Raw genomic sequence first — 17,666 nt, forward strand, 5'->3', positions numbered from 1 at the left:
AATCACCCCCCGAAGACATAGCTTCAGGGGTTCTCAAACCTTTTTAATTCCAAGCACTCCCATAACTCTGAGAGTGTAGAACTGGAACCAAATGGACCCTGTGGGTTTTTGCTGGTGCATTTTTCCTTTTTCGTTTAAAATATTTTTGAAATGTTTGACGGCACCTTTATTGATACAGCAGCGACTTTGCTCGGTGGCGGTGTGTTTTGGCCATTACAATATTACTATATTACTTTAACTATTGTTTTTTTTCCTCCCCAATTTAATCGTTTGGCCTCCCCTCGCACATTTCTGTGTGTTGTCACTGCTGTCGTATCCTACTGGCTCACCTGCCAGTGAGGAGCCTACACCGGGATGATGTAGAGCCTCCGTCCTACTCCTCCCACCCAACACTCCCTGCTGACAGGAGTACTTGTAGTGAAAAATATCACCTTCCCCGCCCAGCTTCCCTCCCCCGAACAATTGTGTTTGTATAGACGCTCGACAAAGTCGGAATGCACCACGGTGGATACAAACCCCCAGATTCCGTTCCGAGGTGGGCAGGGACTTTACCACTGTGCCACCCGAGCGCCATACCATTACTATAACTTTGAACCCCTTCCCCCCCCCACCCTCACCTCTGGGTGTCTGTAGGCGAGGAGTCGGTGGGAGCGATGCCCAGGGGGTCGGTGAACACGTGCTCTGTGTAAATGCCAGGCTGGCTTTGATTCTGAACCTCCTCCTCCTCTCCCTCCTCGCCCGCGCCGGCGTTGGCCTCCTCCGTTGCCTCGGTGGCCTCCTCCGCGGCGGGGACCCCGTCCTCCTTCGGGCTGGTCTCTCTGGACAGCTCAACTGCAAGGTGGTGTGTGGGTCAGAGAGGGATGGAATTATGACGTTTGTTTCCATTAAAATGATAAACCACATCAAAGTACACACCCTTAACGCATCGCATTCCATTACATAGAACACAGGTTTTAAGACACTTCCCCACAAAAAAAGCTTAATTTTTCATAATTGCACTTGACTGCACCTGTCATGCAGTCTTTGGTTCAAATCCCACTCCTCCTGACCTGTGTCAAATGTCATAATGTCACTGGTTCAAATCCCACTCATGACCTGTGTCACAGGTCATGCCTTTGCTGTGTGATATGAAATGTACCTGAGCTGGGGACAGCACTGAGCTCAGTCGGCTGGTCGGCACCCACTGAGTTAGAGTTGACCGTCTGGGGCTCGGCAGTGGTCCCCTCGGGTGCCATGGCACCGTCGCTGCCTGTGGAGCCCATGCTGGCCACGCTGCCAGCCAGGGACACTCCGTCACCCTGCTGGCCAGCCTCCGGGTCCTGGGGAACCTCGGCGCCTGCTGGATAGTCCGACTCCATCACACCTGAGACAGAAAAGTCGAAACGGTACCGCAGTCAGCTGAACAGCACCACACAATTGCAACAGGATTGGCGTCACGTGGATCCCAACACGAAATGTGTCACTCTACCTCAGGGTTCCCCAATAGGTGGCCCGCGGGCCATTTGCGGGCTTTTGGAGAGGGCTTTTAGAGCACTGCAGAGGTGTGTGTGTGTGTGTGTGTGTGTGTGTGTGTGTGTGTGTGTGTGTGTGTGTGTGTGTGTGTGTGTGTGTGTGTGTGTGTGTGTGTGTGTGTGTGTGTGTGTGCAGCTGATGCTCGTTGACGCTCGTTAATTTCATACTGGAAGACAATTGAGGTTTGACTGGGCTGAAACTTTATCTCAGTAAATGACATGGAACTCCATATTTGGGCATGGCTGACATCATAGTGACAACATGAGCTTTGAGTCAGCTCTGCTTAAAACCAGACTGCACAGTGCGAAGGACGCACATGGAGAGAGACATCGAGGAAGACTTCAAAACAAACAAGAGGAACAATTAGCAGAGACATACACTTGACATTCAGCTGGTAATTGCCCTGTAATCAATCCTGGATCGTAAGGTCACAGATCATTAATTGCATTCTTGGACCATTACAGCCCATGCATAGCAGCAGCTTTGACGATGAACCCACTGTTCCCGACAACGAGCCAGCAGCAGGGACACTCAGAAGAAGAAAGACCTTACAGTAGTCAACAGTCTACCAAGACTTCAACGCAATCGGAAGTAAAGAGACGTCATCTGACTGATACAGGAAAGAAGACTCACATCTGTAAACAGTGTGACAAGAGTTTCAGTCAGTTAGGTCACCTGAAAAGTCACCAGCGTGTCCACACTGGAGAAAAACCTTTCCATTGTAAACAGTGTGACAAGAGTTTTGGTCAGTTATGTAACCTGAAGATACACCAGCGTGTCCACACTGGAGAAAAACCTTTCTATTGTAAACAGTGTGACAAGAGTTTCAGTCACTTAAATCACCTGAAAAGTCACCAGCGTGTCCACACTGGAGAAAAACCTTTCCATTGTAAACAGTGTGACAAGAGTTTTGGTCAGTTATGTAACCTGAAGATACACCAGCGTGTCCACACTGGAGAAAAACCTTTCTATTGTAAACAGTGTGACAAGAGTTTTGCTCATTTAACTAACCTGAAGACACACCAGCGTATTCACACTGGGGAAAAACCTTTCTATTGTAAACAGTGTGACAAGAGTTTTGGTCAGTTAGGTGACCTGAAGACACACCAGCGTATTCACACTGGAGAAAAACCTTTCTATTGTAAAAGGTGTGACAAGAGTTTCAGTGAGTTAGATAGCCTACGGAGACACCAGCGTGTCCACACTGGGGAAAAACCTTTCTATTGTAAACAGTGTGATAAGAGTTTCAGTGTGTTAGGTAGCCTACGGAGACACCAGCGTATTCACACTGGAGCAAAACCTTTCTATTGTAAAAGGTGTGACAAGAGTTTCAGTGAGTTAGATAGCCTACGGAGACACCAGCGTATTCACACTGGAGAAAAACCTTTCTATTGTAAACAGTGTGAAAAGAGTTTCAGTTTGTTAGATGTCCTGAAGAGACACCAGCGTATTCACACTGGAGAAAAACCTTTCTACTGTAAACAGTGTAACAAGAGTTTCAGTCGGTTAGATTGCCTGAAAATACACAAGTGTGTCCACACAGTGGACTTGGGTGTTTGAAGTGCATCATTGCTCCATTAATTTTACGGTTAACCATTAACCGTTAGTATTAACCGGTTACCAATTTCTTAACGATTACCGGTTAACGGTTGGCCATCACTAGCTGCTGAAGATGCATACTTTTCAAGCACACTGTAAGTTACAGGTGAAAAGTATACAGTCTGTAACAACCAAATGAATGGTTGGTTCTCAACTTATTTAGTTTCAACGTTCAAGAGTGCATTATTTCCTTGTGTGACCCTCAACACAGGATTTAAAGGTTTCATGACATGCTGGTTCTATGAAACATTAAGTCTTTATCATGGTCCTTCAAACGTGTATTAAAAGGTTTTAAATCTCCTCCAGTGAGCCATGGCAGGTTTTTTTCTCTCAGTGTTCTGAAGCCTGCAATGAAAAGAAAACCTATTTGCCTGCGGTTGTCGCTGTTGAGGGATTTTGCCTGTCAATCATCGCCTTTAGTCTGCGGGGAGGGGGCGGGATTAATGGACTTTGAAAGTCCACGGGGCCAATCACAGCACTTTTCTGAGCCTAATTATTCCGAAAACCCCAAACCACAGAAAATCCACTGAATGTTCAGTTTTTTTTGGGTGTAACTGAGGTCAGAAAACCCCCCCAAAAAAAAAACGAATCCCAGGGCTAAATTATGAGTACCAGTACCACAACCAATAATAATTACAATCATAATGGTGGTAAGAGCAGCAACAACACTAGTATCTGCACTGTCACTGGAGTAGCGGGAACACCCCCCCCCCCCCCCCCCCCCATGCCCCAATCTGTTTGCAGGTTGTGTGGCCCTCGGCTTGGTACCCTAGACATAATTTGGCCCTTGGGGAAAACTAATTGGGGAACCCTGCTCTACCTGTTGAGCAACTGCCGCCCTTATTCGAAAATAACATATTATTATTGGGCTTAACCATGCATATAAATACATTGTCCTCTAGTAAACTGAATGCATCTAAATCTGATCTGCACACTGGTTAGTCTCATTTCCAACTGCTACAGTATGACGTACACACCAAGCGTTCAATTGTTTAAGGTTTTTGTGGAGCGGACAGGATTTCAATGGAAACATTGCCACAGGCAGGAGTGATTAGAATCTCTGTGGGAGTGGGATGGATCATCTGTGGGAGTGGGTGAAAAGTGGTCTGAATATAATGTCATCAGTGGTGGATAATAAAAAAAAGTCGGGATGGAACAACGCACACACAATCAAAATGTTTCAATGTTTCATGTTTTCACAGCACGTGGCAGGAATAATCACTACCCATACCACACATACCACACGAAAAACATACACACACACACACTTTTAGGATTTAGGAGACATTTGTAGAATACATATTCAAAGATTTGCAAAAATCTTTGAATATATTGTTCACGATAAAAAAAAAATGCAGTTCTGCCATTTTTGAATAGCCAAAGGAATCTAAAGTGTGCGTTCCCGGATTGTGCGTTCCGTCACTCCTCCTCCTGTCCGTCACTCCTCCTCCCAGTGAAAAGGGTAAGAAACTCTCTGATCACTACCTCATGTCTTACTCTCTCTCTCTCTCCTCCCCCCCCCCACAGCCCCTCCCTACCCACATGATTTCCTCACGTCGCAACCTTCGCTCACTATCCTCCTCTGATCTTTCCTCCTCTGTCCTCTCTGCTCTCCCTGCCCCCGAATCCTTTGCTCTACTATCCCCCGATACTGCCACTGATCTTCTTTTCTCTACTCTATCCTCTTCCCTGGACCATCTCTGTCCCCTCACCACCAGGCCTGCACGCCAAACTCCACCTGCACCCTGGTTGTCGGACTCAGTGCGTACTGAGAGACGGAGCCTAAGAGCAGCTGAGCGTAAATGGAGAAATGGCAACCTCCCGGAGGACCTTCTTACCTTCCAATCTCTCCTTTCTACCTTTTCCTCCTCTCTATCAGCTGCTAAAGCTGCTTTCTTCTGCACTAAAATTCAGGCTTCTGCTTCTAACCCTAAAAAACTCTTTGAAACTTTCTCCTCTCTCCTGCAACCACCTCCCCCTCCTCCCTCCTCCCTCCTCGTCCCTGACGATTTCGCCAACTTCTTTGACAAGAAGGTGAACGATATCCGATCCTCATTCCCTCCTCCCCCGGCTGGTGCCCTGCGCACTACCCACACCCGTCCCTCTTCCACCCTCCCCTCTCTAGCTTCATCTACTCCTCTCTCCCCCCCCTCCACCTCTCTATCCCACTTTTCTCCCCTTTCTCCTAACGAGGTCCTTCTCCTTGTTACCTCTAGCCGCCCCACCTCATGCTCTCTGGACCCTGTCCCATCCCCTCTGCTGCAGTCCACTGCACCTGAACTTCTTCCCTTCTTAACCCACCTTATTAACACCTCTCTGACATCTGGTTACTTTCCCTCTACTTTCAAGACTGCCAGAGTCACCCCCCTCCTCAAGAAACCGACACTTGACCCCTCTGAAGTAAAGAACTACAGGCCGGTTTCCCTTCTATCCTTCCTATCTAAAACTCTCGAACGTGCTGTGTTCAAACAACTGTCCTCGTATCTCCACCAGAACAACCTCCTGGACTCCAACCAGTCTGGGTTCAAAGTGGGTCACTCGACAGAGACTGCCCTCCTGGCAGTGGCGGAGTCACTCCATGCCGCTAGAGCGAACTCTCTCTCCTCTGTCCTGATACTCCTGGACCTGTCTGCAGCGTTCGACACAGTGAACCATCAGATCCTCCTCTCCACCCTCGAGGGGATGGGTGTCTCAGGCTCTGCACTCTCCCTGTTTGCATCCTACCTGACGGGTCGCTCCTACCAGGTGAAGCTGGGAGGGTCTGTGTCAGAACCACACAGGCTCACTACTGGGGTTCCCCAAGGCTCGGTTCTGGGTCCTCTTCTCTTCTCTCTCTACACTACATCTCTTGGTGCTGTCATCCGCTCCCATGGCTTTTCCTACCACTGCTATGCCGATGACACCCAGCTGATCCTCTCATTCCCCCCCTCTGACACACACGTGGAGGCACGCATTGCTGCTTGTCTGGCTGACATCTCGGAGTGGATGTCGACGAACCACCTGAAGCTCAACCTGGACAAGACCGAGCTGATGTTCATCCCGGGGAAGGGCTGTCCTCACCGAGACATGGCCATCACCATTGAGAACGCTGTGGTGACGTCAACTCGGACTGCGAAGAATCTGGGTGTGACCCTGGACGATCAACTGTCGTTCTCGGCTAACATCGCATCAGTGACACGGTCCTGCAGATTCCTCCTCTACAACATCAGGAGAATTCGGCCCTTCCTCACGGAGAAGGCAGCCCAGGTGCTCATCCAGGCTCTTGTCATCTCCCGCCTGGACTACTGCAACTCCCTCCTGGCTGGCGCTCCGGCATCTGCCATCAGACCCCTGGAGCTTGTTCAGAAAGCTGCGGCTCGTCTGGTATTCAACCGCCCCAAGTTCTCTCACACAACTATCCTTCTCCGTTCCCTGCACTGGCTCCCCGTAGCGGCTCGCATTCAGTTTAAAACCCTGGTGCTAGCCTATAGGGCAGTGAAAGGAACAGCTCCCTCTTACCTCCGGGTATTGGTCAATGCCCACAACCCTACCCGACCACTCCGGTCTGCCACCAAGGGGCGACTGACTCCCCCGCCGCTCAATGGTCCTTCTGGTCGATCGACACGGTCACGACTTTTTTCTGTTCTGGCCCCACAGTGGTGGAATGTACTTCCCACTGATGTCAGGACAGCAGAGTCACTGCCCATCTTTCGCCGCAGGCTGAAAACCCACCTCTTCAGGAAACACTACCCTTCCTCTTTGCCTGGCCTACTTGTTGTTAACTAGTTGTACGAATGCTTGTTTTATTGTTGAATTGTTTATTGGATCTTGTTTAGTCAATACAATTATTTGTTTTTAGCTCCTGCTCATTTGACTTAGCTATTTTGTCTCATCTGTTTAAGGAAATAGGTAGCTGATATATTGCACTTTTACCTTAGCGCTAGGTATGCTCTTGGTTGCTTGTTATTGCAGAAAATGCACTTATAACCGCTGGTGATTAGTAGCTTTCGTTCCCTACCTTTGTTGATCGCACTTATTGTAAGTCGCTTTGGATAAAAGCGTCTGCTAAATGACTGTAATGTAATGTAATGTAATGTTGAATGGGTTTAACCTACCGGGTACACTAGCGATGCACAGGACGTGGGTGTTGCAGGCGTAGAAGCTTTCGAGCAGGTCCGAGGGCTGGCTGGCGTCCAGCACCATCACCTTGGTGGAGGAGTGTGTGCTGGTGCACACCCACACCCTGCTGGAGATCTCCTCCTGGTGGACCGACGACTCCCTCTCTTTCTCCTGCTCCCCTTTCTCCTGCTCCTGAGGGACACGAAGGAGGGAAGAAACAAACGCTCATACGTCAATTACGTCCTTGGCAGTGAATGAGTTAATAATATGCATTAAAGACGAGGGACGCACAGTGTTCAACGTCCCTGGGTGTCAGTATAGGGATGCGAAATAAATGTGAAAATCGGTTCTAAATCTAAGAACAACACTCAACCAGAGCATGTGAGCGGAGCGCGAGCGGAGCGGAGCGGAGCGGAGCGCGAGCGGAGCGCGAGCGGAGCGACGCGATTTTGACGTGAGCGCGGAGCTGGTTTATAAAAAGGTTGGAGCGCTACTCAGAGCGAGGACCGCCTCCCGCTCCAAGCCGCCCTCGCGGGGGCCGCGCACCGAATGTTTGAGCATGCCCGGTCGCACGGACTCAGAGACACACACATCCAGCAGTGCACAGCGCACCGAGATTTCATTAGAATTTCTACTTTCTTTTTCTTTTCTTTTTTTTTTACTGTTGAGCGACCCGGTTTGAGCGGAGCATGGAGCGAGATTTGCGCAAATCAACGTGAGCGAGGAGCGACGGGGAGCGGAGCGCGGGGGGAGTCGACGTGAGCGAATAGCGAGCGTGAAACAAGCCCCCTGGAGCGCCGAGCGGCATTTCCACCCGCTCCGCTCCGCTCACGTGCTCTGCACTCAACAGTTATAGACACCACAGCATGTGGGTAAGCTCAAACAAGGGCCCGACGTGGACTGCACTGTGACTGGATGCACTTTCAAAGTTCAGTGAATTTCGGGCAGCTATACATATTACACGCCAAAGTGGAAAATGTAGGTGGTAAGCGCCGCAAAAGGCTGTGACATTAGATTGGGGAGGACCGCTCTCCATAGGGAAAACAATGAACTGGCACCACCAGTCCGGGGCAAATCGTGTGTTTACTGCCTTACTGTGAGCCGTGCTTAAGGTTCTATATTAATCACTTCACATTTGATGAATATGGGCACCCCAACTCTATGTGCAAGTTACTGGTCCCAACTTCACAAATGTATATTTGGCCTAAATATGTATCACAGATGCAGGCCATGACAACATGGAATACACTCTATCCAGTGCAATTCCAATTCCCCTAAATGTGGGCTTATGCTCACTGAGGCCAAGGGCTGGAGGTTGATTCTTGTGCATGCAGCAGAATTCATGCGAATGAGGAGCCGACCCATCGGCGCAGGGTGTACGTTCTGTCAGAGACGTTTTTGAGGGGATCGCTGCAGACAAGTACCACGCGGGGCACACACACACAGACGCACACACGCACGCACCTTGCTGTCTTGCTCCAGTTGGTCCAGACTGCTCAGGGAGCCCTTCCTCTGCTTGAAGGTGAAAATCGGTTCTAAATCTAAGAACAACACTCAACCAGAGCATGTGAGCGGAGCGCGAGCGGAGCGGAGCGCGAGCGGAGCGACGCGATTTTGACGTGAGCGCGGAGCTGGTTTATAAAAAGGTTGGAGCGCTACTCAGAGCGAGGACCGCCTCCCGCTCCAAGCCGCCCTCGCGGGGGCCGCGCACCGAATGTTTGAGCATGCCCGGTCGCACAGACTCAGAGACACACACATCCAGCAGTGCACAGCGCACCGAGATTTCATTAGAATTTCTACTTTCTTTTTCTTTTCTTTTTTTTTTACTGTTGAGCGACCCGGTTTGAGCGGAGCATGGAGCGAGATTTGCGCAAATCAACGTGAGCGAGGAGCGACGGGGAGCGGAGCGCGGGGGGAGTCGACGTGAGCGAATAGCGAGCGTGAAACAAGCCCCCTGGAGCGCCGAGCGGCATTTCCACCCGCTCCGCTCCGCTCACGTGCTCTGCACTCAACAGTTATAGACACCACAGCATGTGGGTAAGCTCAAACAAGGGCCCGACGTGGACTGCACTGTGACTGGATGCACTTTCAAAGTTCAGTGAATTTCGGGCAGCTATACATATTACACGCCAAAGTGGAAAATGTAGGTGGTAAGCGCCGCAAAAGGCTGTGACATTAGATTGGGGAGGACCGCTCTCCATAGGGAAAACAATGAACTGGCACCACCAGTCCGGGGCAAATCGTGTGTTTACTGCCTTACTGTGAGCCGTGCTTAAGGTTCTATATTAATCACTTCACATTTGATGAATATGGGCACCCCAACTCTATGTGCAAGTTACTGGTCCCAACTTCACAAATGTATATTTGGCCTAAATATGTATCACAGATGCAGGCCATGACAACATGGAATACACTCTATCCAGTGCAATTCCAATTCCCCTAAATGTGGGCTTATGCTCACTGAGGCCAAGGGCTGGAGGTTGATTCTTGTGCATGCAGCAGAATTCATGCGAATGAGGAGCCGACCCATCGGCGCAGGGTGTACGTTCTGTCAGAGACGTTTTTGAGGGGATCGCTGCAGACAAGTACCACGCGGGGCACGCACACACAGACGCACACACGCACGCACCTTGCTGTCTTGCTCCAGTTGGTCCAGACTGCTCAGGGAGCCCTTCCTCTGCTTGAAGGTGTCAGATACCTTCCCTCCAGACAGGTTGACGCCTGCAGCACACCACAGCTGGACAACAGAATTAAGAAAAGTTATTCACAGACTGACATCCAATCATTTGGTTTTACAATGATTTTATACAAGGAAAAATAAAAGAAGAAAGAAAGAAAATAAATCAGTTCATTATCAACAAAATGTTCAATGCAACAGGCTACTGTATATTTGCATGACATTTTACACGTGTTGCCAAAGCACAATTACAATCTACCTTCATAGAAGCATCTTTCTGGTCCAGAGGTCGAAGATAAACTGGTACAGGTAAGTTCATTTTGTTCTCTGGCTGAACCCCGTTTGCCACCTGTCAGGGTGCAACCAACACAAAACCACAGAGAACATCCATTTGAATCTGAATGTGCTGGCAGATTAGCAGAGCGACTCCATGTTCTGTGCCCCTCGAGCAAGCAGGAAACATTACCCGATTGACATTACTCTGGGCATTTTCTCACACTTTCCATCCGATCTAGAGACACAAAACACCGTCCCTTTGCTTCACATGTCATAATAGGCAAATATTAACCCATTAAAACCGGGAACGCATCTGTGTAACCACTTAAACCATTATGTTATACTTTGGCTATTCAAAAATAGCAGATACACAAGTTCACGCTACAAGCTTGCAGATCTACTTTTTTTTTTTTTAATCGTTAACATTTTTGCAAATCTTTGAATATTTATATTTCTAAAGCAAACATTTTTAACTCAAATCTTTGCTTCTGGGGGTCCCTGGAACAACATATTTTCAGGTGGGGGTCCACGGCCAAATACATATCATTTTGGGGATCCTTGACAAGTTGACATGAAAAAGTTTGAGAACCACTGATATAGCAACATTTGTTTTTTTCAGAAAACTGTTTAGAAGACATTTAGTAGAATCGGAACCTCAGGACTTAATGGGTCTAAATGTGTTTTGGTCCAATTTAACAGATCTACCAGCTTTGAAAGCTTGCACCCGGCTAGTTGCACCTGGCCTCCCACCTTAGATTTACTGGGCAGGCTCCAGCCGTGCGCGGTGACCCGTCCATCCTCCTTCTGCATGTGAGCTTTGACCTGTCTGTACTGTGCCCTCTTCTGCTCTTTGCGGGAGGGTGAGCTGCATGGGTCCATTCTGGGGAAGACGGAGAAATGGGATCGGTTAGCCCAGTGATTCTCAACACGTGGGTTGTAGGAAAATAAATGCCAATAGTATTTTTTCTTTAAAACCTTGAATGAAGTTTTCATTGTGATACTGATAAACAGGAACTTAAAGTGAAAACATCGGGAAAAAACGGAATCGTGACCCCAAGAATCGGAATCGAATCGAATCGTGAGATAGCAGATGATTCACAGCCCTAAGATCTGCTATTTTCAAAATATTTTTAGACTTTTTATACATTTGAAAACTTGTGAAATGGGACATTCTGCATAATGAGTACTTTCTACTTTTGGCACTTTAAGTGATATCTTGATACCAATACTTTTGTACTTTTACTCAAGTCAATTTTGAATTCCGGACTCGTAACAGAGTACTTCTACATAGCAGTATTGATACTTTTACTTAAGTAAAAAGAGTACTTTTCCCCACCACTGAGCAGTATACTCACTCCTCATTGAGGAAGTCGAAGGTCTTGGACTTCTCGGTAGGGAACTGGGAGAAGGTGCTGCTCCTCTTCACCAGGCTGCCCGGGGCGTTGTACTTCACGTTGGACTGGGCCTCCGCCTTCTTTAGAGCAGGGGGTGTGGAGGTGGAGGAGCTAAACAGTCTGCTGAAGCTACAGGAGTCCAGGCCCGGGGAGTGACAGAGGCAGACAGCCAATAGCGGCGCAGAGAAACGGGAAAATTACAATTAACACTAGGTGTTTAGCAAACGCTCTTATGCTAGAGCGACTTACAACAAGCAAGGTAACAGTGTTGCCAGATGTACGATAATTATCGCATTTGTAGTTTGTACGATCATTTTACCCTCTGTATGATCAATAATTCCCAAAATGCCAAAATATACGATAATTTCACCGTATCACAAAAAAGTGTGTGAATTTACTAAATTCCCTGGCTGCTGTTTCGGGATCTGTTTTGGCTTTTCAAAATAAGTCAGTAAATCAGTAAATCTGATCCTAGAACCGTACTGCGGTCACGGTCAAATCTTTGAATGTATATTTATGTATATTTTTTAAAGCAAACATTTGTAAAATATGTTGTTCCAGGGACCCCCCAGAAGCAAAGATTTGAGTTACAAATGTAAAACATATATATTCAAAGATTTGCATATATATTGAAAGACTTGCTATGAGCTTGTATATCTGCTATTTTTGAATAGCCAAAGACATCTTAAAATGACACAGATGCGTTCCCGGTCTTAATGGGTTAAATAACATGCTCTCTAAATTTCATTCTTAACATTGTGGTCAAGAAAACAAATTCAAGTAATAAAAACATGAGAACGAATGACCAGGATATGACTGCATGGTAGCCACATCTTGGTCAATCGCTAGTATCAATGGAGGCAGAAGATGGCAGGAAGGCATTACAGGGAGAGTGAAGTGCTAGGGGGGGGTGAGGTGGAGTCTGAAGAAGTGCCTTTTCAGATCATGGCGGAAAATTGGGAGTGAGTCTGGACAGAGGGGGAGAGCAAGGAGGGAGTCACCCAACGGATCAGAAAACCAAGGCTCACCCCACTTCCACCACCAATCACAGTGCAATAGGGTTAGGCATGCAGGGAGACCTGGGGCAGGGGTTCTCAACTTAAAAATATATATATATTTCAAGGACCCCCAGTTTAACCCATAAAGACCTGAGGCCGATTCTAAAAATGTTTTCTAAATCTGGGACCCCCCAGAAGCAAAGATTTGAGTTACAAATGTTCGCTTAAGAATATATATATGTTCAAATATTAGATATTTAGCGTGTGTGTGTGTGTGTGTGTGTGTGTGTGTGTGTGTGTGTGTGTGTGTGTGTGTGTGTGTGTGTGTGTGTGTGTGTGTGTGTGTGTGTGTGTGTGTGTGTGTGTGTGTGTGTGTGTGTGTGTGTGTGTGTGAGTGTGCATTATCATTTTCTTCACGTTTGTGAGTGGAGTGAGAAAGTAGGACATCGTCAAAGACAACCATGCAGGCCAGGGGAGACAGGCCAGGGGAGACAGGCCAGGGGAGACAGGCCAGGGAAATCCAAGGACTCAGATCCGGACTTGGGGGTCCACTTGCCAGATGTTCTGATTAATACGAACGCTACGGATCACTGTACCGTACCCGGGTACGGTGCGGTGATCCGCGCCACCGGTGCGCTTGGAAGAAGTTGTCTAGGGAGTATGGTTCATCTGTACTCGGGTATGGTACGCATTACTGTAGGTGTGGATCCCAACAGAGAAGCTGACTGATTTATAATTATATATCATTATATCATGCTATATCATATCATGCGTATCAAAGAATGATTTGGTTTAAAGTGTACTCGGGTATACGGAAAAACATTACTAATGTGAAAGCTGACCGGTGGGGGAGAGGAGATCGCCCTCGGCCACGGTTGGAAGCAACCGTACCAAATGTGAAACCAGAGTCTGCGTTTGTTTTTTAACAGCGATTGATGCATGGAGGGAAAACATCAAGGAGAAGGACAGATCCAGGTTATCCATGATGGAGGAAGTGATGGGGGGTGTCAGGGGAAAAGACAGACTGAGTTTACCTAATGCTGCCAATTCAATAGCACATCCCCGAGAACAAACAGAAAAGGAAATGTGAGGAGTTTTTTTTTATCATAGGGAATTTAACAGCAGCTAATTTGGAATGGGTGTATAATGTATATGGTAAAATAAGCATATTTCAGAAAGAAACAAAAAGTAGAGGAAGACATCCAGTGAGACAAATACTATTGGTTCCAGCTTTTTTTATAAATTAATTTGAGGGGAGTCAGGGGACTTACAACTGCCAGATGCTGGATTTCTTCTTCTCTGTGAGAGCAGGGTTCTCCCGAGAGGCCCTGGGAAGAGAAAACAAGGTTATATCATTACATTAAATTATAATGACTGTGCATTTCAAGACATTCTCTAGTAGACTGCTTCTAGAAGTCAGGGAACAGACAGAATGCCATCTGCAGCATGCTGTCCTACATTTCAGACACAGTTTGTAAACAGTTTACATAGAGGAAAAGTACAGTATTTATACAAAATGGACAATTGTAGCCCAACAAATGCCTTCTAAACCAGTAGTTCTTTCAAGATTTTTCAAAAATGCTCAAAAATAGCAGATGTACAAGCTCGTAGCGCAGCACGAAGTGACGTGCTTTGAGCCAGTACATCTTTCAAAGCTTATAGAAAATGGCTACTGGTACCACTTCAGGAACCACAACAAAGGTTTCATTAATATAATCTCATCTAATCAATTAATCAATCAATCTGCTCCATCCATCCATCTCATCACCTGATCATCTCTGTCCATCGTACAGCCTCTTGGAGCTCCATCAGTCTCTCCTTGTACTGGTTCCTCTCCATCAGAACACGGGCCATCTCCACCCTGGTGAAACGCTTCCTCTGGGCAGTGGGCACGTCACTCTGCAGCACGCACACACACACACACACACACGCGCACACACACACACGCACGCGCACACACACAAGGGAAAAAAGCAGTCCAAGTACAGTTGAGTGATGAGTCACAAGCAGAGTACGTTGTTAAGAACAAAGGGTGTTGCTGTCATGTCAGGCTATTATTCCCTCTCTATTGCAATCATTAGCCAAATTAATATGTGTGATTATTTCCTCTGATGGCGATGCTTGTCTGTTACACTATCTGCATATTTTAAAATCAGTTGGATTGTTTTCGTCAGTCAAAGCAGTCCAACTCAATGATGATCACTGTTGTAAGTTTGGTAATGTTGGACCTACAGTATATACAGTAACAGTATACATCATTACAATTGCATACTTATATTATTTGGACTTGGAATTTGGACTTAAAATTGTTTTTATGTCCACTTACCGTGATTGATTACAGTTAACACAAAAGCAGTGTAACTAACAAGTAGTATAACTGATTATTGTGTAGTAATTATTTGTAGCATATTTATTTTAGTGACTTGCCCAGCAATGGTTACAAATTATGACAGACCTGATGCTAGCAAATGAATGGTATGATTATCAACTGCAGGTGTGTGTGTGTGTGTGTGTGTGTGTGTGTGTGTGTGTGTGTGTGTGTGTGTGTGTGTGTGTGTGTGTGTGTGTGTGTGTGTGTGTGTGTGTGTGTGTGTGTGTGTGTGTGTGTGTGTGTGTGTGTGTGTGTGCGTGCGTGCGTGCGTGCGTGCGTGCGTGCGTGCGTGCGTGCGTGTGGGAGGGGGGGTGTCAAACTCAGTTTAAATCATAAAAACACTCACATCTTCATCATCTTTAGATTTCTGCTTCACTTCCTCCATCTCCACTCGAACTCTGGAAAAGATCACGCATTTACTGTACATCCATGTTCATACTTTCAGCGCAGCGAAAAGCCACAAAGCACAGAGAATATCCATTCTATTGTTGCTGGAGATGTGTAACACTCATCAACACCCGGTCAGCTGTTTACACTAGTGGGTTAAATAACATGGCCTGCACATTTTAGATGCCAGTTATAGACAATTGGAATGGAATACAATTTGTGTGAGTTTTAGACAAAAGTTGTAGGAGAAAACACACACACACACACACACACACACACACACACACACACACACACACACACACACACACACACACACACACACACACACACACACACACACACACACACACACACACACACACACAAACACAGACGAATGGACAGGAGCAAAAACATAGTCTCCGGCCTTCGGCTGTCTGGTCTGGCAGAGACAATAATAATAATCAGTGGTGGAAAATAACTAACTAACTAACTTAACATTTACTTAAGTACAATTTTGAGGTATTTTTACTTTATTTTACTATTTACAACTTACAATACTTTTACTTCTACTCCACTACTTCTCGGATCCAAATATTGTACTTTTACATCACTACATTTATTTCGAGGCTTTAGTTACTAGTTCCTTTGTAGATTTTGATTATTATCACAAAACATACATTAACCACTTCAGCCCTATATACACTTCGGCCATTTGAAAATAACCGATCTACAAGGACATTGTGAGCTTGTAGATTGGCTATTTTCAAAAGATTTTTAAACATTTGAAAACTTGAAACGGGACATTCTGCACAATGAGTACTTTTACTTTTGGTACTTTAAGTACATTTTGATGCCAATACATTTGTACTTTTACTCAAATCAATTTTGAATTCCGGACTTTTACTTGTATTTCTACATTGCAGTATTGATACTTTTACTTAAGTAAAAAATGTGAGTACTTTTTCCACCACTGACAGTGAGTTCACAGAGGTTTGGAATGTTCAGCACAGCTGTGGTTATTGTTTACAGACTGAGAGCGTCTATACTGACTTCTTGAGTTCCTCCTCCAGCTCTCTGTTCTTGTCCTCCAGCTTGGACCTGGCCTGCAGCAAGGCCTCCATCTCTCCATGTATCACCTCCTTCTCACATGCCAGCTCGTCCACCCGCGCGATCAGGTCATTCTTCACCACGTTCAGAGCATTCCTATGGAAAGGAAGGGATAGCAAAGGTTTTGTGTCCGCTTGTGAAGACCTGAGGCCCATTCTAGAAATGTCTTCTAAATCCTAACAGTAACTGTAAAACGTTATGTTGCTATATCAGTGGTGCTCAAAGCTTTTCATGTCAAGGACACCCAAACGTATATATATATACTTGGCCGCGGACACCCACGATTAAAAAAAAATAGCAGATCTACAAGCCCATAGCGCGTCACTTTGTGTGTCCGTCTCCGTGTGTCCGTCGTGTCTTCTTCGTCACTTCGTGTCTCCTTGACATCAAAAAGTTTGAGAACCACTGACATAAATAACACAACAGGCCCAGAAGGAAGTGGTCTCAGACAACATCCTTCTGATAGTGGATGGTGGCAGGATGGTTGCTTGTTGCAATCTCTGTTGGGACGACTCTAAATTCTAAATCTTCTGTCACTGAGTACTAGAGATGGGACAATAATCCTTATTATCTTTTATCACGGTAAAAAACGCTCACTTTAATCATATCGCAGAGATTTTAATTAATCGTGAAATTGTCCTTCATACACTGGACCTGAGTTGGCACTGTACTTGAACCACTTTTTTTCCGTGTACACCAAATCTTCGCAATCGCTATTTTTAGCTAATTTCCCCGCCAGAATATGGATGCTGGGGTGCAGGTGGTTAACAAAAGTGGCATTTTAAGAGTTATAATTGCAATTATTTTGGGCACAACAATCGTGACATGAAAATTTCATATCTTCCCTTCCCTACTGAGTAGTAGTGTGCTTTGTGGGACAATTATTGTTTTACTTATTTCCTTTTTCAAGTATGAAATGAAATAGCATACACTAAATACACTGATGGGGAAGGGATTCAGAATAGTTTACCACTTACTTTGTCTCCAGCAGTTGCGTGTTTTCCTGAATTAGATTCTCAACTTCACGGCCCATACCTGAACACAAAACATTATAGTATTGGGATTGTATTGAAGGAAAAATAATCATTTATCTCACAACAATCAGCTAGAGGAGTGACTATAATACATTCATACATTGAACCAAACTAAAACTCACTATATAAAGACACAACATGGGATGTGAAATATCGTCTAGGATAGATATTTTTTTAGCGTTCACAATAAAGGAGCTATCAACTGTACAGGTACAGATACAGAACCAA

The 17,666-nt window shown here is 46.1% G+C and overlaps 1 protein-coding gene across 5 annotated transcripts in view; it reads right to left on the reverse strand.

Moving 5' to 3' along the window:
• Positions 1–17,666, reverse strand: part of spag9a (sperm associated antigen 9a) — a 50,609-nt gene that overhangs the window by 11,602 nt on the left and 21,341 nt on the right. For all 5 annotated transcript variants that reach the window (XM_084072856.1, XM_084072857.1, XM_084072854.1 and 2 more), the window contains 12 exons: positions 17,382–17,439; positions 16,348–16,500; positions 15,272–15,323; positions 14,323–14,453; positions 13,826–13,882; positions 11,518–11,685; positions 10,913–11,042; positions 10,146–10,235; positions 9,839–9,946; positions 7,206–7,401; positions 1,139–1,363; positions 618–831 (listed from right to left, as the gene is read on the reverse strand). In XM_084072856.1, coding sequence (XP_083928982.1) covers positions 618–831; positions 1,139–1,363; positions 7,206–7,401; positions 9,839–9,946; positions 10,146–10,235; positions 10,913–11,042; positions 11,518–11,685; positions 13,826–13,882; positions 14,323–14,453; positions 15,272–15,323; positions 16,348–16,500; positions 17,382–17,439 — 1,582 coding nt within the window. The remainder of the gene's footprint in view (positions 1–617; positions 832–1,138; positions 1,364–7,205; positions 7,402–9,838; positions 9,947–10,145; positions 10,236–10,912; positions 11,043–11,517; positions 11,686–13,825; positions 13,883–14,322; positions 14,454–15,271; positions 15,324–16,347; positions 16,501–17,381; positions 17,440–17,666) is intronic.

Source organism: Gymnoscopelus microlampas (genome assembly GCF_963454915.1).
Source record: "Gymnoscopelus microlampas genome assembly, chromosome: 11".
Classification (NCBI taxonomy): Eukaryota; Metazoa; Chordata; class Actinopteri; order Myctophiformes; family Myctophidae; genus Gymnoscopelus; species Gymnoscopelus microlampas.